This window comes from Oncorhynchus masou, chromosome 9, assembly GCF_036934945.1.
Source record: "Oncorhynchus masou masou isolate Uvic2021 chromosome 9, UVic_Omas_1.1, whole genome shotgun sequence".
Taxonomy (NCBI): Eukaryota; Metazoa; Chordata; class Actinopteri; order Salmoniformes; family Salmonidae; genus Oncorhynchus; species Oncorhynchus masou.
Window position 1 is genome coordinate 61,271,086 of NC_088220.1, and position 26,112 is coordinate 61,297,197.

The 26,112-nt window shown below is 44.2% G+C and overlaps 2 protein-coding genes across 2 annotated transcripts in view; one reads left to right on the forward strand and one right to left on the reverse strand.

The window, feature by feature from the left end:
* The window catches only part of LOC135545052 (forkhead box protein N1-like), a 26,387-nt gene extending 11,478 nt beyond the window's left edge, over window positions 1–14,909 (forward strand). The window contains exons 2-9 of the mRNA XM_064972704.1: window positions 2,371–2,536; window positions 3,555–3,917; window positions 4,933–5,040; window positions 6,175–6,305; window positions 11,337–11,433; window positions 13,051–13,258; window positions 13,642–14,106; window positions 14,289–14,909. Coding sequence (XP_064828776.1) covers window positions 2,399–2,536; window positions 3,555–3,917; window positions 4,933–5,040; window positions 6,175–6,305; window positions 11,337–11,433; window positions 13,051–13,258; window positions 13,642–14,106; window positions 14,289–14,617 — 1,839 coding nt within the window. The 5' untranslated portion in view covers window positions 2,371–2,398 and the 3' untranslated portion in view covers window positions 14,618–14,909. The remainder of the gene's footprint in view (window positions 1–2,370; window positions 2,537–3,554; window positions 3,918–4,932; window positions 5,041–6,174; window positions 6,306–11,336; window positions 11,434–13,050; window positions 13,259–13,641; window positions 14,107–14,288) is intronic.
* An 875-nt stretch (window positions 14,910–15,784) lies between these two features.
* LOC135546388 (protein unc-119 homolog A-like) overlaps window positions 15,785–26,112 on the reverse strand; it is a 31,657-nt gene continuing 21,329 nt past the window's right edge. Inside the window, exons 2-5 of the mRNA XM_064974766.1 lie at window positions 20,615–20,728; window positions 19,970–20,063; window positions 18,991–19,163; window positions 15,785–18,860 (exon numbers count right to left, since the gene is read on the reverse strand). Coding sequence (XP_064830838.1) covers window positions 18,748–18,860; window positions 18,991–19,163; window positions 19,970–20,063; window positions 20,615–20,728 — 494 coding nt within the window. The 3' untranslated portion in view covers window positions 15,785–18,747. The remainder of the gene's footprint in view (window positions 18,861–18,990; window positions 19,164–19,969; window positions 20,064–20,614; window positions 20,729–26,112) is intronic.

Sequence of the window (26,112 nt, forward strand, 5' to 3'; positions counted from 1 at the left end):
GCCTGCCGATGGACGTAGTTTCTGACCGGGGCCCCAATTTGTGTCCAAGTTTTGGCAAGAGTTTTGTAGGTTACTGGGAGCGGGTGTCAGCCTGTCTTCAGGGTTTCATCCCCAGAGCAACGGTCAAACTGAGAGGGCCAACCAAGATTTGGAGAGAGTGTTGCGATGTTTGGTTTCTAAGAATCCCTCTTCCTGGAGTCAACAACTCTCTATGGTTGAGTACGCTCACAATTCGTTGCCAGTGGCAGCCACGGGTCTCTCTCCGTTTGAGTGTAGTTTAGGTTACCAGCCACCTATCTTTCCCAGTACGGAGTCCGAGGTCACTGTTCCCTCCGCTCACGCCTTCATCCAGAGGTGCCGTCACGCATGGAGCAGAGCCCGTGAGACTCTTCTCCGGGTGGGGCGCGCACCAAGGCTAAGGCCCGATCGCCACCGGTCGAAGCCTCCGGTATACGTCGTTGGCCAAAGAGTGTGGCTTTCTACTAAGAACATTCCACTCCGATCCGTTTCGAACAAGCTTGCCCCCAAATTTATCGGCCCGTTCAGAGTCACCAGGATCATTAGTCCGGTGGCGGTCCGGCTCAAGCTTCCTCCGCGTATAGGAGAATTCATCCTACCTTTCATGTGTCTAAAATAAAACCTGTGTTTCAGGCACGCATTAACCCGCCGGTCCCGGTTCCCCCGCCGCCACGACTTGTTGATGGGGAAACCACCTTTTCTGTCAATCGTATTTTGGACTCTAGAAGGAGGGGACGCGGATTCCAGTACCTGGTGGACTGGGAGGGTTACGGCCCGGAGGAGAGAAGTTGGGTACCTGCTAGGGACATTCTGGATCACTCCCTTATCGATGATTTCAATCGACAGGTAAATTCGCCTGGGAACGCCAAGAGGCGTTCCTAGGGGAGGTATCACGGTTCATGAATCCACTGCCTCCCTCTCTCTTTCTCGCTCTCTCTCTCTCTCTCTCTCTCTCTCTCTCTCTCTCTCTCTCTCTCCAGTGTTTGTGTGGGCGTGGTTTCCCAATCTCGGCCTGATTGTCTGCGCCAGCTGGAACCACTTATCTTCCCTTTATATGTTCTGTTACCAGTGTTTCTTGTTGTCAGATCGTTGTTTCTTCTCTGAGGTTGTGTCGTGTGTCCGTGCTCTTCTCTTGTGTGGATTATCTGCTGTGCTCCTTCCTACTCATCCGGACACACTCCCTGGTTGTCTCAGCACGTTATGATCGGAAGATGCGCCCGAGTTCCTGGGTCGGATTCCTTCTGAGTACAGTCTGTCTGTCATGTTGCTGCTGTGAACTACATTCATTAAACCATCGTTGCTTGCATCTTGCATCCGCCTCTGTGTTGTAACAGAAAAATGGCTTAATTGCCAGAATCTCACAGTATCCCTTAAACCTAGTCCTAGACTAAATTTTTCTCCATTTAAAGTGCTTCTTAGTCAAAGATTAGACTTAATCTGTGTCTGGGCTACTTTTTCATCGAGCCTGCAGTACCCATAACTGTACACTAAAAGATCACAGACTGTATAGCCCCTAGTCTGTTAACAATGATAACTCAGAGATGCCCAGAAGACCGCTGAGATGTTACACTGGGGTTAAATGCTCTAGCCTACCTGAAAGGTACATTCATACAGTGAATGACACAGACTATGAAAGATACAATAAGGATATGATGTAACGCATGGATGGCACTGGCAAGCGTCAACCACACACAGATTTATCATGCAAGCCACTCTGCATACAGTACATGTCATGAACCTGTGAAAGCTAGGCATGACACATTTACAATTCCAAATAACATAGATTCAAAAAACACAGGAAATGCGATTGTGACTCATAACACACATTCAATTACACTGAGTGTACAAAACATGGACAAGAGCAACATGGTATGTTGCTCTTTCCATGACCAGGTGAATCCAGGTGAAAGCTATGATCCCCTTTTGATGTCACCTGTTAAATCCACTTCAATCAGTGTAGATGATTAAAGAAGGATTTTTAAGCCTTGGGACAATTGATACATGGATGTGCAAGACAAAATATTTAAGTGCCTTTGAACAGTAGGTGCCAGGTGCACCAGTTTGAGTGTGTCAAGAACTGCAACGCTGCTGGGTTTTTTATACTCAACAGTTTCCCATGTTTATCAAGAATGTTCCACCATCCAAAGGACATCCAGCCAACATGACACAGCTGTGGGAAGCATTGGAGTCAACATGGGCCAGCATCCCTGTGGACCGCTTTCAAGTCCATGCCCTGACAAATTGTCTGAGGGCAAAAGGGGGTGCAACTCAATATTAGGAAGGTGTTCCTGATATTTTATAACCTCAGTGTATACCACGCCCCAAACTCAAACACGTTTCTATTCGTCCCAGGTGCAGATTTCCTCATAGGCACATTATCATGTCTACAGAATCTCCCAGCTCCACATGTACTCACAGTGCCAACAGGTCCCTGACAACGACACCAGCCCCTCAGATCTCCTCCCTACGCACCTGTGAGCCTCCAGGGTCCTCCCTCCAGCAGATGGTGCACTCACAGGTACCAGAATCCACTGAAAACGGTTTATTTTACAGTTTCACCAAGAAATACACTCCCTCCATTTTGATTCAGCCCAAAGCCATGCATGCTTTACCCATCTCATCTCCTGTCCTGCACCTGCATTAGGCTGCTGTTCCTCCAGAGGTAATTCCAGAATCCACATTGTGATCTTAGTGCATAAACCCATAGATGTTTGACTAACCAGACCTCGGTTCAAGTAATATTTTTTGGTTCCATTGGTTGCTTTTCATTGGTCATTTTCATTGTGACAGATAAAGTATTTGAAAAAAAGTGAATACTATTTGAACCCAGGTCTGATTGCAACATGGAAATTGTTTTTAAGTGAATCTAAAAGGATTTATAAACTGGGTGGTTTGAGCCCTGAATGCTGATTGGCTGACAGCCGTGGTATATCAGATCGTATACCACTGGTAACGTTGGTAACCAGTTTATAATAGCAGTAAGACACCTCGGGGGTTTATGATATATGGACAATATACCATGGCTAAGGACTGCATCCATGCACTCCGCGTTGCATTGTGCCTAAGAACAGTCCTTAGCCGTGGTATATTGGCCATATACCACACATCCTCGGGCCTTATTGCTTAAGTCAACTATCTACTTATCACACACACAAGGCATTTTCAAGGACAAGATGCCCTGGAGGAAATGTGTTAAGTTTTATCCTGACATTAATCACATTCCTCTTCTTTTGGACTAATGAATTACCCGCCCCTGGGGCAGCAATGTGCCAGTAAATACTGGAGATCTCTATCTATAAGGAGATGTAAATACCCCCCCCCCCCAAACAGGCATGATGCGTTTAAACCCAAATTATGTCTGCGTCCCAAATAGCGCCCTATAGGATGTAATTTGGGATAAAGAAAATGCCAGGAGATAAAATGTATGTGTTTCTTGGCTATTTCTTTGCATTGTTTCATGATTGCAGATGCCAGCCAGGAGATTCTGGATGTTGCTAAATAACCAGCTAACAATTTGTATATTAATCTCTCCTCAGTGTGATGACAGCAGTTCTGTGTCATTTACCACTGCCCAGCGTGAGAAAGAAAGCACCACCTACAGACAGAGAAATGCCGCTGCAGAGACCTGCAGGAGGCACAGCATTGATGGAGCCATGGTAACACAGAGTCAAAGGTCAAACTTAGGGTCAGTGTCAGCTGACTGCTTCCACCCCTACCGTCGTCAGTTCAGCAACGGTGGGGTTGCCACGGGTTGGCTGGCCCCTGGTCCCCCTGGGTCTCATCCCTTCATCAGTCTCAGAGAGGTGGAGTCTCCAGATGGCTTCACAGACACATCTACCAGTGAGGAACAGACATGCTGGGATACATACAACGGGAGTTTCCAAGCTTCCAGACTGATGGTATGATACAGTGATATTCATACTCTAAATGGCTATTCATTCATGGTACACGCTAACAGCTGAACTGTAGTACCATACCCAAATGTACATGGCCATTGAGGAGAGCCCCACCCGTAAGCAGTTCCCCATAGACAGATCTCTCAATCATACCTACAGCTCCTATCCACACACACACACACACACACGCACATGCACACACACACACACACACACGCACACACACGCACACACGCACACGCGCACGCACACATCAAAGGAAGGCCATAAAGATCATCAAGGACAACAACCACCCGAGCCACTGCCTGTTCACTCTGCTATCATCCAGAAGGCGAGGTCAGTACAGGTGCATCAAAGCTGGGACCGAGAGACTGAAAAACAGCTTCTATCTCAAGGCCATTAGACTGTTGAACAGCCACCACTAACATTGAGTGTCTGCTGCCAACACACTGACTCAACTCCAGCCACTTCAATCATGGGAATTGATGTAAAATATATCACGAGCCACTTTAAACAATGCTACTTAATATAATGTTTACATACCCTACATTATTTATCTCATATGTATACGTATATACTGTACTCTATATCATCTACTGCATCTTTATGTAATACATGTATCACTAGCCACTTTAAACTATGCCACTTTGTTTACATACTCATCTCATATGTATATACTCTACTCGATACCATCTACTGCATCTTGCCTATGCCGCTCTGTACATCACTCATTCATATATCTTTATGTACATATTCTTTATCCCTTTACACTTGTGTGTATAAGGTAGTAGTTTTGGAATTGTTAGCTAGATTACTTGTTGGTTATTACTGCATTGTCGGAACTAGAAGCACAAGCATTTTGCTACACTCGCATTAACATCTGCTAACCATGTGTATGTGACAAATAAAATTTGATTTGATTTGATTTGATTTGATCACAATGCTGCCAATGAGTTTCCTCAGATTTCATTACTTGTATAATGCATTTATATTCATTAATTCCCTTCATTCAACACAGCAGGGCTCCCAGCACTCTTATCCAGAACCACTGGCTGCACCCAAGGAACCTTCCTGCTTCCTGTCCCAAGGGCATGCCTCCTACAGCCCCCCAGCCCCACTGCAGCAGGTGAGTGGGCAGGACCAAAGTACAGGGGGAGGGGTTAACTTAAGGGGGAGGTTCTTAGAGGAGCTTAACTCAATAGGGTGGTTTAGGTAGGCTATAGAGCGCAATAGTAATGGTTTCTTTTTGTATGCACTAACGGAGGGGATTTTATAGGGTTTTTGGATAAACACAGAAAATAAGGTCTATGGTAACACGGGTTTAGGAGATCTTATGGTATATGTTTTGTTCTATGAGATAATCTTAATATGCTAACGTTAAAAATATTGAATTTTGATGCATTTATGTCATCAAAACAAGCACACAAAGCACTTAAAGGCTTCATAATTCATAAATGTCCGGTTAACTGACGAATATTCTCTCAAAGAACAAAACTCATTTATATTTTTTAGGTCTACAAACTGTTGGTTTGGGTGGAATGTTGGTGCTGTATAGGTTGGTTGACACAGAAACGACCTACAGTACTGCACATCTTTTCAAGAGTTAGTGCCCTTGAAAAGATAACTTGTCAAACACCTTGCCAAGGAAAATAACATTTTGCCAACAGGGCTTGGTTATATCATACCGTAAACTTGTAACAGTATAGGGTTGGCAGAACACAGCTGTGCGGTTTGGAAAGACCTCACTGTGTACTCACTTTGTTACTAAAGTAATACAAGTTCTGCTGTAACAATGTGTGTATGTATGTGTGTGTGTTCTCTCCAGTTCTCACCAGGTGTGTATTCTACCAGTGGACAATCCAAAAGTTCTGCTGTAACAATGTGTGTATGTATGTGTGTGTGTTCTCTCCAGTTCTCACCAGGTGTGTATTCTACCAGTGGACAATCCAAAAGTTCTGCTGTAACAATGTGTGTATGTATGTGTGTGTGTTCTCTCCAGTTCTCACCAGTTGTGTATTCTACCAGTGGACAATCCAATAGTTCTGCTGTAACAATGTGTGTATGTATGTGTGTGTGTTCTCTCCAGTTCTCACCAGGTGTGTATTCTACCAGTGGACAATCCAAAAGTTCTGCTGTAACAATGTGTGTATGTATGTGTGTGTGTTCTCTCCAGTTCTCACCAGGTGTGTATTCTACCAGTGGACAATCCAAAAGTTCTGCTGTAACAATGTGTGTATGTATGTGTGTGTGTTCTCTCCAGTTCTCACCAGGTGTGTATTCTACCGGTGGAAAATCCAAAAGTTGTCAGTACTCTCTCCAGTGCCTCTCCACTCCAACCCATCAGGACAGTAGCATGCAGTCCCTCTTCCCCAAGCCCATCTACTCATACAGGTCAACACGCTACTTCCATACTCCATACATGTGCATAATCACAATCTATTACCAATCCGTACAATCAGGTTTTGGAATTTGGTGTAACATTAATTATATATTAAAGACCTTATTTAATCAAGACATTATTCAATCAAGACCTTATTCAATCAATACCTTATTCAATCAAAACTGTATTCAATCAAGACTGTATTCAATCAAGACCTTATTTAATCAAGACCGTATTTAATCAAGACCTTATTCAATCAAGACCTTATTCAATCAAGACCTTATTCAATCAATACCTTATTCAATCAAAACTGTATTCAATCAAGACTGTATTCAATCAAGACCTTATTTAATCAAGACCGTATTTAATCAAGACCTTATTCAATCAAGATCTTATTGTAACGGCTTTCTTCTACCTCCTTCTCTGACGAAGAGGTGGAATAAGGATCGGACCAAAATGCAACGTGGTTCGTTCGATACATCTTTAATTATGACGAAACATGAACAATACAAAACAACAAACGTCGAAAACTGAAACAGCCCTGACTGGTGCAACAAACACAGAGACAGGAACAATCACCCACAAACACACAGTGAAACCCAGGCTACCTAAATATGGTTCCCAATCAGAGACAACGATAATCACCTGACTCTGATTGAGAACCGCCTCAGGCAGCCATAGACTAAACTATACACCCCTCACAACCCCAAGACGAAACACACTACAAATAAACCCATGTCACACCCTGGCCTGACTCAATAAATGAAGATAACATAATAAATATAGACCAGGGCGTGACACTTATTTAATTAAGACCTTATTAAATCGATCATATTCAATCAAGACTGTATTCAATCAAGACTGTATTCAATCAAGACCTTATTTAATCATGACATTATTCAATCAATACCTTATTCAATCAAGACCGTATTTAATCAAGACCGTATTTAATCAAGACCTTATTTAATCAAGACCTTATTTAATCAAGACCTTATTTAATCAAGACCTTATTCAATCAAACCCATTTCTCAATATTGATTACTCTTCTTTCTTTGCCTGTTTGAAGTCATGTTTTTAGGGCGAAACAAAAATAATTTGAACTGTAAGCATGTCAGTTCTTTAATAACCCCTAAAACCAGTTTACCATTTTAGATTGAAAGGGAACCAAAGTATATACTGTATATTTGGTGTATGGAGGGGGTGTGGGGTGTGAGGTGGATGGAGGGGGGGTGAGGTGTGAGGTGGATGGAGGGGGTGTAAGGAGTGAGATGGATGGAGGGGGTGTAAGGTGTGAGGTGTGAGGTGAATGGGAGGTGTGAGGTGTGCGGCATGAGGTGTGAGGTGGATGTAGGTGTGTGAGGTGTGATTTGGATGGGGGGTGTGCGGTGTGAGGTGTGAGGTGGATGGGGGGTGCGGTGTGAGGTGTGAGGTGGATGGGGTGTGTGCGGTGTGAGGTGTGAGGTGGATGGGGGCTGTGTGAGGTGTGAGGTGTAAGGTGGATTGGGTGAATGGGAGGTGTGAGGTGGATGTAGGGGTGTGAGGTGTGAGTTGGATGGTGGGGTGTGAGGTGTGAGGTGGATGGGGGCTGTGTGAGGTGTGAGTTGGATGGGGGCTGTGTGAGGTGTGAGGTGGATGGGGTGTGTGTGAGATGCAAGGTTGATGAGATGTGTGTGTGTGATGTGAGGTGAGGTGGATGGTGTGTGTGTGAGGTGGATGAGGTGTGTGAGGTATGAGGTGGATGGGGGGTGTGTGCAGTGTGAGATGGATGGGGTGTGTGTGAGGTGTGAGTTGGATGGAGGGGTGTGAGGTGTGAGTTGGATGGGGGGTGTGTATCAGATGTGAGATGGATTGGGTGTGTGTGAGGTGTGAGGTGTGCGGCGTGAGGTGTGAGGTGGATGGAGGGGTGTGAGGTGTGAGTTGGATGGGGGGGTGCGGTGTGAGGTGTGAGGTGGATGGGGGCTGTGTGTGTGTGTGTGTGTGTGTGTGTGTGTGTGTGTGTGTGTGTGTGTGTGTGTGTGTGTGTGTGTGTGTGTGTGTGTGTGTGTGTGTGTGTGTGTGTGTGTGTGTGTGTGTGAGATGGATGGGGGGTGTGTGAGGTGAGAGGTGGATGGGGTGTGCGTGAGGTGTAAGGTGGATGAGATGTGTGTATGAGATGTGAGGTGAATGGCGTATGTGTGAGGTGAATGGAGTGTGTGTGAGGTGTGAGGTGTGGGGTGAATGGGAGGTGTGAGGTGTGTGGTTGATGAGGGGTGTATGAGGTGTGTGGCATGAGATGTGAGGTGGATGGGGGTGTGAGGTGTGAGGTGGATGTAGTGTGTCTGTTTGAGGTGTGAGGTGAGAGGTGGATGGAGTGTGTGTGTGAGGTGTAAGGTGGATGGAGTGTGTATGAGATGGTTGAGATGTGTGTGTGAGGTGTGAGGTGGATGGAGTGTGTGTGAGGTGTGAGGGGTGTGTGTTGGGTGTGAGGTGGATGAGATGTGTGTGAGGTGTGACGTGGATGAGTTGTATGTGTGTGTATGTGTGTGTGAGGTGAGGTGAATACGGTGTGTGTGAGTTGTGAGGTGGATGGTGTGTGTGTGAGGTGGATGGTGTGTGTGAGGTATGAGGTGGATGGGGGGTGTGTGCAGTGTGAGATGGATGGGGTGTGTGTGAGGTGTGAGTTGGATGGAGGGTGTGCGGTGTGAGGTGTTAGGTGTGAGGTGGATGGGGTGTGTGTATAAGATGTGAGGTGGATTGGGTGTGTGTGAGGTGTGAGGTGTGCGGCGTGAGGTGTGAGGTGGATGGAGGGGTGTGAGGTGTGAGTTGGATGGGGGGTGCGGTGTGAGGTGTGAGGTGGATGGGGGCTGTGTGAGGTGTGAGGTGGATAAGGAGTGTGTGAGGTATGAGGTGTGTGTGAGGTGTGAGGTGGATGGGGTGTGTGTGAGGTGTGAGGTTGATGTAGGGGTGTGAGGTGTGAGTTGGATGGTGGGGTGTGAGGTGTGAGGTGTGAGGTGGATGGGGGCTGTGTGAGGTGTGAGGTGGATGAGATGTGTGTATGAGATGTGAGGTGAATGGCGTGTGTGTGAGTTGTGAGGTTTGTGGTGAATGGGAGGTGTCAGGTGTGTGGTTGATGAGGGATGTATGAGGTGTGCGGCATGAGATGTGAGGTGGATGGGGGTGTGAGGTGTGAGGTGGATGTAGTGTGTGTGAGGTGTGAGGTGAGAGGTGGATGGAGTGTGTGTGTGAGGTGTGAGGTGGATGGAGTGTGTATGAGGTGGTTGAGATGTGTGTGTGAGGTGTGACGTGGATGAGATGTGTGTGTGTGTGTGTGTGTGTGTGTGTGTGTGTGTGAGGTGAATACGGTGTGTGTGAGTTGTGAGGTGGATGGTGTGTGTGTGAGGTGGATGGTGTGTGTGTGAGGTGGATGGAGTGTGTGTGAGGTGGATGGAGTGTGTGTGTGAGGTAGCCCATACCCAAGCTCTACACTGGTTCCACATACATTAGCACTGCCTCTTATTCAAATTCACTACTAAGACCATTTGTGCTTGAATTACATTAATTTTACTTCTTGACGCACCCATCCTGTTAGCGGGATCATTTTCGTCAACATCCGCTGAATTGCAGAGTGCCAAATTCAAATTAAATTACTAAAATATTTAATTTTCATGAAATTACAAGTTTAATATAGCAAAACACAGTTTAGCTTGTTGTTAATCCACCTGGCGTGTCAGATTTCAAAAAAAGCTTTTCCGCGAAAGCATACCAAGCGTTTATGTTAGGACATCTCTCTCAGCAGACAACACATTACAAACAGCTAGCAGCAAAGTAGATTGGTCACGAAAGTCAAAAAAGCAATAAAATGAATCGCTTACCTTTGATGATCTTCGGATGTTTGCACTCACGATACTCCCAGTTACACAATAAATGTTCCTTTTGTTCCATAAAGATTATTTTTATATCCAAAATACCTCCATTTGGTTGGCGCTTTATGTTCAGAAATCCACAGGCTCGAGCCGTCACGATGGGGTAGACGAAAATTCCAAATAGTATCCGTAAAGTTCGTAGAAACATGTCAAACGTTTTTATAATCAATCCTCAGGTTGTTTTTACACTATATAATCGGTAATATTTCAACAGGACAGTAGCTTCTTCAATAGGAGAGAGAGAGAAAATGTCTGCTCCACTCTGTTGGCGCATGCAAAACGCTGCTGGCACCCTGCCATCCAATGACGCGATGTGATCTTTCTCAATCATTTTTCAAAATAAAAGCCTGAAACTATGTCTAAAGACTGTTCACGCCATGTGGAAGGAATCTGGTTGATATTCCTTTAAATGGAGGGAAGGCATGCAATGGAACATAGAGCTTTCAGGAAAAACAGCACTTCCTGGTTGGATTTTCCTCAGGTTTTCGCCTGCAATATCTGTTCTGTTATACTCACAGACAATATTTTGACAGTTTTGGAAACTTTAGAGTGTTTTCTATCCTAGATTGACAATTATATGCATATTCTAGATTCTGGGCCTGAGAAATAGGCAGTTTCATTTGGGTACGTTTTTCATCCAAACATCAAAATACTGCCCCCTACACTCAAGAGGTTTTAATGTAATTTCTATCTACCATACTTATTTTCTGACGTTTTCCTCAGCGGCTGAGTTAATATGATAATAACAACTTGTTTCCTTTAATTGTTTTGTGGATGTCATCATGGATCCTTGTCATGAATAATGTACATTAGAATCATAGCTATCTGTCCCCATAGGAGAACCCTTTTTGGTTCCAGGTAAAACCCTTTTTGGTTCCAGGTAGAACTCTTTCTACAGACGGTTCTACATGGAACCCAAAAGGGCTCTATCTGGAATCAGAGAGGGTTTTACCTGGAACCAAAAAGGGTTCTCCTATGGGGACAGTCGATGAACCCTTTTGGAACCCTACTGTATATGTAATGAATAAACAACACTGTGATGTTAAATAATATAATATATGTTATCATATGCAATAATAATATAATATGGACTACAACTGATTGACTACACTGACTACAATGTTTGTCTTCAATCCGTAGCATTCTGATCTTCATGGCTCTGAGGAACAGTAAGACAGGGAGTCTCCCGGTTAGTGAGATCTACAGGTTCATGACTGAACACTTCCCCTACTTCAAGGTACAGCAGGAGGACATTATGGCTTCTCGCTGACACAACAGTCATCTCTGTGTCTTCATAACTCTCATTATTTTCATCCTATGGGTTGTCTCTGTGAAATGTCACAGGCAGAGTTGTTATAACCATTGCTATACATCCTTTGCATGAACTTTGCATCACCTAACTTTCCAAAACGAATGAATACAAGGACACACAAGTGACATACATTGGGCTGAACCACACTTGTAAAGTAAATTCCTTGTATTTACATGAGGTTTGAAAGACTCAATCACTGAGAGATCAATGCCTGCTGATCTTCAATCCTCTCATATCTGGCGATAAGCCCTTTATAGGAGGACATGGAGAGGGAGAGAGAGAGAAACCATATATTTTCTTTAGAGGCTCCGTAGATGAATGATGAATGATACTATAATTGTGTATATAGATCCAACTGTGTGCCAAAGCAGAAGCAGCCTTTGCCGTAGACTAGCCTCGTCCCCAGCCATTTGTTAGGCATCATCAACTCCTACCTATTCCATAGAGAATTCAGGCGTGGCCTCTAGAACCTAGTAAAAAATAGTGCACTAGGGAACAGGGTGCTATTTGGGACTCAGACTGTGTTTATCGAGGCTCGCCGTGGGCCACCCCGGCTGATACCCGTTAGGGCTTGATCAGTGTCTTCCCATCCATCAAGATGCTTATAGACCCATGAAGTGGTTGGCTGTTTGTTGGCTGTCAGTCTGGCTGGCTATCTGGCCTGCAGTCTGTCTGTCTGTCTGTCTGTCTGTCTGTCTGTCTGTCTGTCTGTCTGTCTGTCTGTCTGTCTGTCTGTCTGGCTGGCTGGCTGGTTGGCTGGCCGGCTGGCTGTCTGGCTAGCTCTCTGTATGTCTGGCTGTCTGTCTGTCTGGCGTAGGAAGAGGAGGAATGTACAACGTGGCACTGCAGCAGCTTTGGCTCCGCTTCAGCCGAACATACTGTAGAACCTATGACTGAGAGACTGCCTCTGGGGGGTGTGTGTGCGTGTGTGCGTGTGTGTGTGTGTGTGTGTGCAATGTGGTCCTACCCCTGCTTTGGTTCCTCTTGACTTTTGATTTGATTTTTAATTACTTTTAACCCCTATTTCGGTAAAAAGCTGAGGGTTGGGGCTGGACAGAGCTATGGATGCAGAGACTGACCATCCATGACATCACATTACATTTTTAAGCTGTATATTGTTTATTTGAATTGAATGTTTACAAACAGTGGAGTAAAACAAGCGTATATGTTGGGTTCTGAACTAACTTCTAAGCTATATTCTTCAAGGATGAATGGGGAAATATCATTAATTGGAATGTCAAAAAATGGATGCATCAATCGCAGATAGCCAATTTAAGAAATTCATAAATATGTTAAATATACTTCAATGCAATACCTTGATTATTTACATATACTACTGTATAGTTTGTGGCTATAAACATTGAACAATTAAAAATTGGAGGGGAAAAAAGTATCCCATGGAAAATTAAAATACTGTTACTGTACATTTCTCCTCTCCTTTCTGTCAATTCAATTCAATGCAAGGGGCTTTATTGGCATGGGTAACATGTGTTAACATTGCCAAAGCAAGTAAGGTAGATAATAAATATGTCTGTCTCTCAGACGGCTCCAGATGGATGGAAGAACTCGGTCCGCCACAATCTGTCTCTGAATAAGTGCTTTGAGAAGGTGGAGAATAAGATTGGCAACTCTTCCCGCAAGGGCTGCCTGTGGGCCCTCAACCCAGCCAAGATAGAGAAGATGCAGGAGGAGCTACACAAGTGGCGCCGCAAAGACCCCATCACTGTCCGCAAGAGCATGGCCAGGCCAGGTAGGTGGTCTATTCATCACAGACCAGGACTCCTCTTAGACCTGGCCCATGTTTTATTTGCACTTCCTCAAAGTTCAGATGCCAGTGTTTTAATGGACTGTAAGCTTGGCAATCCTCAGGTCCGCCATGGCATAAATGACACCCTAAATAAGATGGTTCTATGTTACTCAGAACGATTCAAGTACAGCTTGTGTTGTTACAGACAGGGCATGTTACCTTGGAGACCAAGCAACACCAGTGTTCTGGTGATTCTATCCACTCAGCCTTTTTGGCAGCTGTTACCGGAGATAAATGTAAGGTCATCTCAATTTACCCAACTCTCTCTCTCTCTCTCTCTCTCTCTCTCTCTCTCTCTCTCTCTCTCTCTCTCTCTGTTTTCTCAGAGGACCTGGATCGCCTGTTGGGGGAAAGACCAGGGAATCTGAAATCTTTACCTTTTTACCACCAGACCCCACTGGCAAGATCCACCACAAACTACAACCCTACCCCTTCCTCCTTCACTTCATCCCAGCCTCCAGAGCCCTGTCGTCCTCTCCAACATCCCCTCTACCCCCACGTCCCCCCTTCCACCCTGACAGTCAACCAGCACCCCCGCTACATGTCCCAGACCACCCCCCACCCCTTCTCCTTCTACTCCCCCTGCGGACAGCAGCCTCCATCAGGTATCCCTCCCAATGTGGGTACCTTGGGTTCCCCTTTGGTGGGGCAGACACCCTCCAACTGTAGCGCCACCATACAGGCAGAGTATAAATTTGGGCCCAGGAGCATGCAGGAGCTACAGCTAGAGGGAGATGCTAGTAATGATATCGACACGCTCAACCCCAGCTTGACTGACCTGCAGCTCCACGGTGAGTGAGTGAGAGTGAGAGAGTGAGAGTGAGAGAGAGAGAGTGAGAGAAAGAGTGAGAGAGAGTGAGAGAGAGTGAGAAAGAAAGAGAGAGAGAGAGAGAGAGAGAGAGAGAACCATATTCAGGAATTATTTTTATACAATCTTCAACAAGATTAGCAACCCTGTTCACTCTCTTCTCAGGTTACTTGTGGGAGGAGCTGAGAGAGGACAGCCTGGCTCCTGATTCGCTGGTAGCAATCAGTCCCTCCTCGTCCCCCTCATCTTCCCAGCCAACACACTTCCTCCTGGGGTCAAGTCTGAGGAGCACCTGTCCTGTCAACCAGACATCAGAGTTGATCTCTGTCGGGCTGGGGAAGGAGGAGGAAGAAGATGAGGAGGAGATGGACGGAGGATGTGGAGGTCCATCAGACCTACATATTCATGGACAGTACCACACAGCCTACACAGGTGTGGAGAGTTTAGCTGGTTACCTCACTTCCATGGGGAACACCCCCATACCTTTGCTTTGAAGCCCAGGAATAGACTGGGGTTGTGAAGGTCAAGACTTATCACAATGTAGCAATGAAACAGTGACAATATTGTGCACAGTTTGATCACAACCAAACATCATATTTTGCTTTGCTTTGAACCTGCAGAGCTCGTTGGTTCAATTAGTCTACTATTAGCCTGGATCAAATCTGTGAGCGAGTAGGGGTTCAGGTTTTATCACAATTGCGTTAACAATATGTTTTTATTCATGTCATTGACTGTGGCTGGGTCAAATTCAAAACTTGACATTCATGAGAATGAATGGATCCAAAAGCTCATGACACTGTTCAGTGAATAGGAGTAGAGTGCAGTACCACCTAATTTCACACAAGATGGCAGCAGAGAGCTGTAGTGACTTATTTAAGGGAACTTTAGAGTTGTTGATAGAAATACAGCGCTGGTGACATTTCTTCCTTATTCTACACTACAGAGAATCATATCTGTTCTACACAACATATTTCTATGTTGAACAATTTGTGAAGTATCTTTCTCCTGAATAAGCCCCCTGGTGTGATATGTTCCCGCTTTTTCAATTAGCATTTTATTCAGTTTATGGTGACAAGAGATGATTCAAGCCATCTGGTTTTTAGCTCAAAGCTAATGAATGTAATTACACAATTTGTCTTAGCATAATTTCTGATACGAAACAGGGAACATACTCACTGTTAACTCAATTAATTTTCTTTCTAGAAATAGTTTTCAAAGCTTTCTAGCTAAATTACCATTGAGGATGGAAGTCAATCTCAAGGCAGAGCCAGACAATTGTTCTCAGACCTCCCTCTAGTTCCTGTAAGTCCTATCTAATAATTTAGCTTCCATAAATATGAAAGTGAATAAGGTGACATCACCTTACCAGGAACACGTTTTGAGAGTGTGTTTTAGTCATAGCATGTGTGAAAAGGCCATTTTTCTTGTATGGATTAGCTGAGTATATAGTAAACTGTCTTTGATTTATAGCTCTTGAACTGATTCATGATTTGATATTCTAGTCTAGGCAATTTGTTCTGCATCTATCTAATTTCTGTCCATCACAAATCTATCCAGACATTGTAAAACAACCTTTGATATAATTGGCTGTTCCCACATATTGTAGCTGGTGTCATTGTTTTACCATCTTGGGTATCAAGTGAAAAAAGACCACAAGTCGCATTTCAAGACTTCCCAAAAAAATCACATATATTTATTTCTCTGAGTGGCATTTCAACTGTCCAAACTTTACATCATTTTAATTTACAATAACCACATTTCTTATAAATACATCTGCAGATCTCTTGAGACTAAATATGAGCTGGATATCAAAATGAATATCTGGTTTTGAGTTCATATATGACTATCCTTCGCCTACTTTTAACTCGTCAAAGTGGCTACTTAAAAAAATACTTTAGAAGATAAAACTATGAGTATACGTAAATAAACACGACTAGGGTTGCAAAATTCCAGTAACTTTCCTAAAATTCACAGTTTTTCCAAAAATCCATGTTGGAAAATTCCTGGAATCAGGCTGGAATAAGAAATCCAGGAATCCTCCAAAAGGGACGTCTGGAAAACCAGGGAATTTTGGAAAAGCTAGAATTTTCCAGCCCTAATACGACATTCACATTAAAAGAGTACCTGTTCCATTCTACGATGTACTGTATGCTAATGGGATTCAACTGGTTTCTACTGGTATGGTGATCAACAAAGAACCTCATCAAACAGCAGGACTGTTCCTTTCAGGGACAACGAATCATCCAGAGCTAATAGCTATTTATTAGAAATTCAAGAAACATTTTTTGACTTTCTTTAAGAGTAAAAAAAAGTAGCAGAACCCTAGTAGAAATATATAGGTTCTGCTTGCTCGACTAGAATACATGTTTTGATGATGTCAGAGAATTGTGTGTCTGTGTCACTTGGTAATGCGACAGACAGCTGATCTGTCTGTCTGTCTGTCTGTCTGTCTGTCTGTCTGTCTGTCTGTCTGTCTGTCTGTCTGTCTGTCTGTCTCTGTTGTTTAAATAGCTACAGTACCAGTCAAAAGTTGGGACACACCTACTCCTTCAAGGGTTTTTCTTTATGTTTTACTATGTTCTACATTGTAGAATAATAGTGAAGACATCAAAACTATGAAATAACACATATGGAATCATGTAGTAACCAAAATATATGATATATTTTAGATTCTTCAAAATAGCCACCCTTTGCCTTGATGACAGCTTTGCACAGTCTTGGCATTCTCTCAACACGCTTCACCTGGAATACTTTTCCAACAGTCTTGAAGGACTTCCCACATATTCTGAGCACTTGTGGGCTGCTTTTCCTTCACTCTGCGGTCCAACTCATCCCAAACTATCTCAATTGGGTTGAGGTCGGGTGATTTTGGAGGCCAGGTCATCTGATGCAGCACTCCATCACTCTTCTTCTTGGTCAAATAGCCCTTACACGGCCTGGAGCTGTGTTGGGTCATTGTCCTGTTGAAAAACAAATGATAGTCCCACTAAGCGCAAACCAGATGGGATGGTGTATCGCTGCAGAATGCTGTGGTAGCCATGTTGGTTAAGTGTGCCTTGAATTCTAAATAAATCACTGACAGTATAACAGCAAAGCACGCCCACACCATCACACCTCCTCCTCCATGCTTCATGGTGGGAAGCACACATGCGGAGATCATCCATTCACCTACTCTGCGTCTCATCAAGACACGGCGATTGGAACCAAAAATCTCGAATTTGGACTAATCAGAACAAAGGACAAATTTCCACCGATCTAATGTCCATTGCTCATATTTGTTGGCCCAAGCAAGTCTCTTCTTATTATTGGTGTCCTTTGGTAGTGGTTTCTTTGCAGCAATTTGACAATGAAGGCCTGATTCAGGCAGTCTCCTCTAAACAGTTGATGTTGAGATGTGTCCGTTACTTGAACTCTGTGAAGCATTCATTTGTGCTGCAATTTCTGAGGCTGGTAACTCTAAAGAACTCATCCTCTGCAGCAGAGGTAATTCTGGGCCTTCCTTTCCTGTGGCGGTCCTCATGAGAGCCAGTTTCATCATAGCACTTGATGGTATTTGCGACTGCACTTGAAGAAACTTTTAGTTCTTGAAATGTTCTGCATTGACTGACCTTCGTGTCTTAAAGTAAAGATGGAATGTAATTTCTCTTTGCTTATTTGAGCTGTTCTTGCCATAATATGGACTTGGTCTTTTACCAAATAGTGCTACCTTCTGTATACCACCCCTAACCTGTCACAACACAACTGATTGGCTCAAACGCATTAAGAAGGCAAGACATTCCAGAAATTAACTTTTAACAAGGCACACCTGTTATTGAAATGCATTCCAGGTGACTACCTCATGAAGCTGGTTGAGAGAATGCCAAGAATGTGCAAACCTGTCATACTGGAAAAGGGTGGCAACTTTTTTAAACACTTTTTTGGTTACTACATGATTCCATATGTGTTATTTCATAGTTTTGATGTTTTCACTATTATTCTACAATGTAGAAAATAGTCACGTAAAACCCTTGAATGAGTAGGTGTGTCCAAACTTTTGACTGGTACTGTAAATGTCAATGAGATGAAGTGCAGAAAAGCAGACACTCTATCTCTCTTTCTCGCTCTCTTCATTTTGTCTGTCTCTTCTTATCTCTCTCTCCCTTTCTCTTTTTCTCTTTAGCTGACTGACTGAGAACTCACTGACTAGACATTCAATCTCACTCATTGTTACAGGCCCTTATATACTCTACTGGTTGTGCTTTTATTTTGTCTAGATCAGGCCACATCAGACGTGTCCCATAGTGAAGGTCTGTGTGTGTTTATGTATGCTAGACTGTGTACACATCTATAACACTCTCTATCAGACACAGAAAGTTGAGAGGTCATTGAAAGAGACTGGAGTAGGGGATTGCAATTGAGGGGATGACAAGCAATGGAGGAATTCTGATTGGAGAAAATAAAGCTGCTGAGAGTGCGAGGCTGTCCATCAGTCCTGCTGCTTGTGACCTGTCAGTCCGTCCATACGTCTCTCCGTTCGTCTGTCTGTCTGTCTGTCTGTCTGTCTGTCTGTCTGTCTGTCCATGGTCCTATGGTGGGGTGGGTTAGAGTTGGAGTGGGTCTAGGTGTCTAGGGAAGTCCTGTGCTCCTACGGACTCCCACTGTAGGAGTAGTCTGCCTTGTTGTGCATCACCAGCTTGTTGTCCACAAAGTAGAAGCTGTCGGACTGCGTTTTGTATGGGTGCAGGATCATCTCGCGCACTGAGGAAGAAGAGGAAGGACACGTCAGTGTGTGAATTTGAGTGAGTGTGTGTGTCGTATGGGTACAGGAAGTGCATGTATGCATGCGTGCTATGTCTGTGTCTCTGTTTCTACGTGCGTCTATACTCACTGATGTCCTCTGACAGAGGGGGGAACTCGTAGATGTGTTCGCATGTGTTCTTGCTGCTGGGCATACAGAAACCAAACTCAAAATCAAAGCTCTTGAGGAGCTGCTCTCTGAAGTAGTGCCTCTCAATCATCCTGAAGTTGTTGATGGGCATGTCTCCCACTGTGAACTCCACACTGTGTGAGAGAGGACAGGGGGACAGAGCGATCTGATCAACTATTGGAAACACACTTACACATCATTTGTTTGTTATAGTTTGTTGCAGAACCAAAGTGTAATTCCATGTTTCCTCATTCCCCCTCTACAGTAGCCCTTTCATTCAAATGACTAGTGGCCTTGTGTGGAATGTTATTCATATTTTTCATAATTTCATAATAAACATTAATTTAAATAAACAGCAGAAAATCTGGTGTTTTGATGCCAAACTGTTTTGCTGTGTTTCAGTCTTCTGTGATGTATATAAAGTGTAATATTGGGATGAAAACTCAGAATGTAAAAATGTAATACATTTCAACTCTACATCTGACATGGTACAGGTGTCTTCTTTTGTTTAAGCCCATAACCTTGTGTGTGAGGTGTCTATGCTGGTTTCAATGTAGATGTGTTTAAGACCACCAATAAACACTCTGTGAGACCCTGATTTAGCCCACTGCAGTGAAACGTTCATTAATAACAACTGGCCTGACTGTCCTTTTTCTCATCTCTCTTTCTCTCTTTCTTTCTCCCTCACCCTGCCTCCTTTTTTCTCTCTCTCTCCCTCTCTCTTTCTCCCCCTACTGTGTAGCCTTCCTGCCTCCTTGGTATCTGTCACACACAAACATGCACGCAAGCACGTAGGCACGCACACACACACCACCTCTCACTCTCTGAGAATAGCCCTCCCCATCTGTCTCCTCTCAGAAGAGAACAGCAGGGCACTGACTGGCCACCGCTCCACCACCCTTACACACCCACACAGGCGGCCATCTTAGCTGTGACTTACGTGGCGCCGACCTGGCGCAGCTGCAGGAAGGCAGGGGTGAACTGGTAACGGACGAAGCGGCCTCCGTTGGGGTCAAAATCCTTCTTTTCGCCTGCTGCCATAGTGTCACAAAAGATACCGCGTTAAACAAGCCTGCTGTTTTGAAGCACAGTCTCTCTGCTGTGTACCTCTCTGAATAGACACTGTTTCAGAGCCTTAGATGATCAACTCACACAGTGAAATACCACCTTCTTAGTAGAGACCAAGCTAATAGGAGTAATTTGTTCATGAATCATGCATATTACTGCCTGGGCCTAGTTAACCCAGAGGTATATGCTGCTCACACATACAGTAGGTCTTAAAACCTCTTCGTTATCAGAGGCTATGACCTGTAGTTTAGTGCCACAAGTCATATATCCAAGGCTCTAATAAGAGAAAAAATTGTTAACATGAATATAAGAATATGAATATGTTAGGGAACACAAATACTAATGGTTATATTTAGCACAGAACAGGCCTATTACTGAGCTGGTGCTGTTGGTTTGGTGATCTCACCGTCCCTGTCTCCATGTCTTGATTAAATATATTACCAACATATAGCTCATACACAGTACATGCATCTAATATCTGTGCTGTTTAATACGGTAGTTTCGACATAGCCCATACCTGGTACAGGGGGTTTAGTGATCTCAAACAGCACCGTCCCTGTCTCCATGTCTCGGATCTTGAACCGTGTGAAGTCGATCATGTGAACATTCTCCTCTGGGGAACATAGGTAGTCTGAAACAGAAAGGGGACAGAGCACATTTTAGTCTGAATTCAGGAGGGCTACATATTCTACAGAACACCTTTCAGTCTGAATACAGGAGGTCTACATACTCTACAGAACACCTTTCAGTCTGAATTTCAGTCTGAATACAGGAGGTCTACAGGAGGGCTACATACTCTACAGAACACCTTTCAGTCTGAATACAGGAGGTCTACAGGAGGGCTACATATTCTACAGAACACCTTTCAGTCTGAATACAGGAGGGCTACATATTCTACAGAACAGACCTTTCAGTCTGAATACAGGAGGTCTACAGGAGGGCTACATACTCTACAGAACACCTTTCAGTCTGAATGCATACAGGAGGGCTACATACTCTACAGAACACCTTTCAGTCTGAATACAGGAGGTCTACAGGAGGGCTACATATTCTACAGAACACCTTTCAGTCTGAATACAGGAGGGCTACATATTCTACAGAACACCTTTCAGTCTGAATACAGGAGGTCTACAGGAGGGCTACATACTCTACAGAACACCTTTCAGTCTGAATACAGGAGGGCTACATACTCTACAGAACACCTTTCAGTCTGAATACAGGAGGGCTACATACTCTACAGAACACCTTTCAGTCTGAATACAGGAGGTCTACAGGAGGGCTACATACTCTACAGAACACCTTTCAGTCTGAATACAGGAGGTCTACAGGAGGGCTACATACTCTACAGAACACCTTTCAGTCTGAATACAGGAGGTCTACAGGAGGGCTATTCATTTCAGTCTCTACAGAACACCTTTCAGTCTGAATACAGGAGGGCTACATACTCTACAGAACACATTTCAGTCTGAATACAGGAGGGCTACATACTCTACAGAACACCTTTCAGTCTGAATACAGGGGGGCTACAGGAGGGCTACATACTCTACAGAACACCTTTCAGTCTGAATACAGGAGGGCTACAGAACACATTTCAATCTGAATACAGGAGGGCTACATACTCTACAGAACACCTTTCAGTCTGAATACAGGAGGGCTACATACTCTACAGAACACCCTTCAGTCTGAATACAGGGGGGCTACAGGAGGGCTACATACTCTACAGAACACCTTTCAGTCTGAATACAGGAGGGCTACATACTCTACAGAACACATTTCAGTCTGAATACAGGAGGTCTACAGGTCTGAATACAGGAGGGCTACATACTCTACAGAACACCTTTCAGTCTGAATACAGGAGGGCTACATACTCTACAGAACACATTTCAGTCTGAATCTTGTTATGTCTACTCTACAGAACACCTTTCAGTCTGAATACAGGAGGTCTGCTGGTCTTTTTAGAACACCTTCTCTGAATACTCTCATTCTTTTCAGTCTGAATACAGGAGGGCGACATATTCCCCAGAACTAGTCTGATTCACTCTTTCCCACCTTTCAGTTAATACAGGAGGACTCATATCCCACTTTCTGAATACAGGTCTCTATTTCTCTCTCAGTTCAGTCTGAATACTACTTTCAGTGTCTCTGATTCTTGTTTGTGAACACCTTTTTCTGAATACAGGGGGCTACAGACATACTCTACAGAACACCTTTCAGTCTGAATACAGGAGCTACTCTACAGAACACATTTCAGTCTGAATACAGGAGGGCGACATACTCTACAGAACACCTTTCAGCTTCCACCTTGAACACCTTTCAGTCTGTACAGGAGTCCGAACACTTTCAGTCTGAATACAGGTGCATCCTGAACATTATCTACTAAGGAGGGCTACATCTTTTTGTTCCATCTGACTACGTTGGAAGAGGACATTTACAGAACATTCCTTTTTTACATTAAAGAACTCTGTTTTCAGTCTGAATACAGGAGGTTACAGGAGGGCTTCACTCAAGTACAGAACATTTCAGTCTGAATACAGGAGGGCTACATACTCTACAGAACACCTTTCAGTCTGAATACAGGGAGGGCTACATACTCTACAGAACACATTTCAGTCTGAATACAGGAGGGCTACATACTCTACAGAACACCTTTCAGTCTGAATACAGGAGGGAACACCTTTCAGTCTGAATACAGGAGGGCTACATACTCTACAGAACACCTTTCAGTCTGAATACAGGAGGGCTACATACTCTACAGAACACCCTTCAGTCTGAATACAGGGGGGCTACAGGAGGGCTACATACTCTACAGAACACATTTCAGTCTGAATACAGGAGGGCTACATACTCTACAGAACACCTTTCAGTCTGAATACAGGAGGGCTACATACTCTACAGAACACCTTTCAGTCTGAATACAGGAGGGCTACATACTCTACAGAACACATTTCAGTCTGAATACAGGAGGGCTACATACTCTACAGAACACATTTCAGTCTGAATACAGGAGGGCTACATACTCTACAGAACACCCTTCAGTCTGAATACAGGGGGGCTACAGGAGGGCTACATACTCTACAGAACACATTTCAGTCTGAATACAGGAGGGCTACATACTCTACAGAACACCTTTCAGTCTGAATACAGGAGGGCTACATACTCTACAGAACACATTTCAGTCTGAATACAGGAGGGCTACATACTCTACAGAACACATTTCAGTCTGAATACAGGAGGGCTACATACTCTACAGAACACATTTCAGTCTGAATACAGGAGGGCTACATACTCTACAGAACACATTTCAGTCTGAATACAGGAGGGCTACATACTCTACAGAACACCTTTCAGTCTGAATACAGGAGGGCTACATACTACTCTACAGAACACATTTCAGTCTGAATACAGGAGGGCTACATACTCTACAGAACACCTTTCAGTCTGAATACAGGAGGGCTACATACTCTACAGAACACCTTTCAGTCTGAATACAGGAGGGCTACATACTCTACAGAACACATTTCAGTCTGAATACAGGAGGGCTACATACTCTACAGAACACATTTCAGTCTGAATACAGGAGGGCTACATACTCTACAGAACACATTTCAGTCTGAATACAGGAGGGCTACATACTCTACAGAACACCTTTCAGTCTGAATACAGGAGGGCTACATACTCTACAGAACACCTTTCAGTCTAAATACAGGAGGGCAACATACTCTACAGAACACCTTTCAGTCTGAATACAGGGGGGCTACAGGAGGGCTACATACTCTACAGAACACCTTTCAGTCTGAATACAGGAGGGCTACAGAACACATTTTGTCTGAATACAGGAGGGCTGCAGGAGGGCTACATACTCTACAGAACACATTTTAGTCTGAATACACGAGGGCTACATACTCTACAGAACGACTTTTAGTCTGAATACAGGAGGGCTACATACTCTACAGAACACATTTCAGTCTGAATACAGGAGGGCTACATACTCTACAGAACACCTTTCACTCTGAATACAGGGGGGCTACATACTATTTTAGTCAAAGGAATGAACAGTAGAAAGACAATGTATACTTTTACCATACTTTGTTTACATTCATGAACATTCTTGAATTGTCAACCTCTTACATACAAATAGACCAGAAATGTTTAAGATATTAGTGTAAAAGTTCACTTTTATCAAGTAAAGGAATATAAAAGCATGAAACTTGGTACAATTGTACATCTGGACTACAAGTAATGATCTCTATGTTATAGGACCATTATGCAGCTGTTACAGCCTTGTGCACAATGATTAGGCTCTTCCAAAACATGTCCCTTCACTAAGCACTCTGACCCTGCCCCATCCAGCCACTTGGCCAGCCTGTCAGATCCTCACCTAACAGAGAGACAGAAAGAGCTATTTTTACTCCTCTAATCTTTGCATCTGCCAAGATGTGACACTGACAATAACCACAGTCTTATAGTCACTGGAGAACTTCTCTGTGATAACATGCAGGCCCACAGTGTTTTGTGTCACACTAACAGAACTGACAGTTTGGAATCTGAGACACTTCTATAAGACCCTCTCACAGAACTGACAATTTGGAATATGTGGACAAGCAAAACAATTAGGACAGAAATCGAACACTAACCAACACGTCTGGTTCCAATACGGCTCAGTTGGTTGGAGCATGGTGTCGGCACAACCAGGGCAACACCAGGGTGCCAGCCAACTTAACCTAAGGTTCGGGTCGAGGGTACTGTACGCTGATCCCACACTCCAAAAGGGTTCTTCGTCTGTCCCCATAAAATAACCCTTTTGGTTCCAGGTAGAACCCTTTTTGGTTCCATGTAGAACCCTCTCTGTGGAAATGGTAACACATGAAAACCAAAAGAGTTCTACCTGGAACTAAAAGGGTTCTTCAATAGGTTCTCCTATGGGGAAAGGCTAAGAACCTTTCTAGGTTCTAGATAGCACCCTTTTTGCAGATCTGTGCCCAAGGGACAGCATCTACAGCCCTGTGGCATACACTCACCTCCCCACAGGCTGTGGATTAGGACTAAGAGGCTTACATTGTTTCACCGTCACATGGACAGATTGGAAGACGCTAAGGGGATTTGGGGAAACTATAGCTTTTGCTGTATTATAACCCCCATTCCTTCGACACCACCCCACAAATTGACCACTGCACACCTTTCATACACCCCTCCCTACCTGCATCCTATTAAAAAATACAGGTGGGCACCTGCCTCTAAGCCTTTGATATAGTTTCATGTCAAAACTGTACTGAGGTAGAATAGTAAGAGCACATTCTAGTAAGATTTTAGTGAGCCCTCACACACACACACACACACACACACACACACACACACACACACACACACACACACACACACACACACACACACACACACACACACACACACACACACACACACACACACACACACACACACACACACACACACACACGCAAAACATACACTGTGTGCACAGATACACGTATGCACGCACACAAACACTCTCCCCCCCCCTCTCTACTTACCTAAGGAACCAGGAACCAGATGGACCAAACTGGCTAGCCAATGGCCAGGAGATATTTTTAGCCTTCCTGTTACCTAGCTGTGCTACATGGAGAGAGGGGAGGTGTCTCTATGTGTATGTGAGTATGCATGGTTTTGTGTGTGTGTGTGCATACGTGTGTGTGTGTGTGTGTGTGTGTGTGTGTGTGTGTGTGTGTGTGTGTGTGTGTGTGTGTGTGTGTGAGAGAGCGGAGGAGGAGGGAGTGATGGACTCAAAGGGCCTTCACACAAATCTGCTGAGGTCTTAAGGCGATGCCCCCTGTTCCTTGCTCCGGCTCTGGTGTTGTTAGGGTCATTAATATAATTGGCAGCAGGCTTTGGACTCTTCTGTGTGTGTGTGTGTGTGTGTGTGTGTGTGTGTGTGTGTGTGTGTGTGTGTGTGTGTGTGTGTGTGTGTGCTGTGCAGATGGCAGTAATTCCCTTGTGAGTTGTGACTGGGTCTCCTGGCTA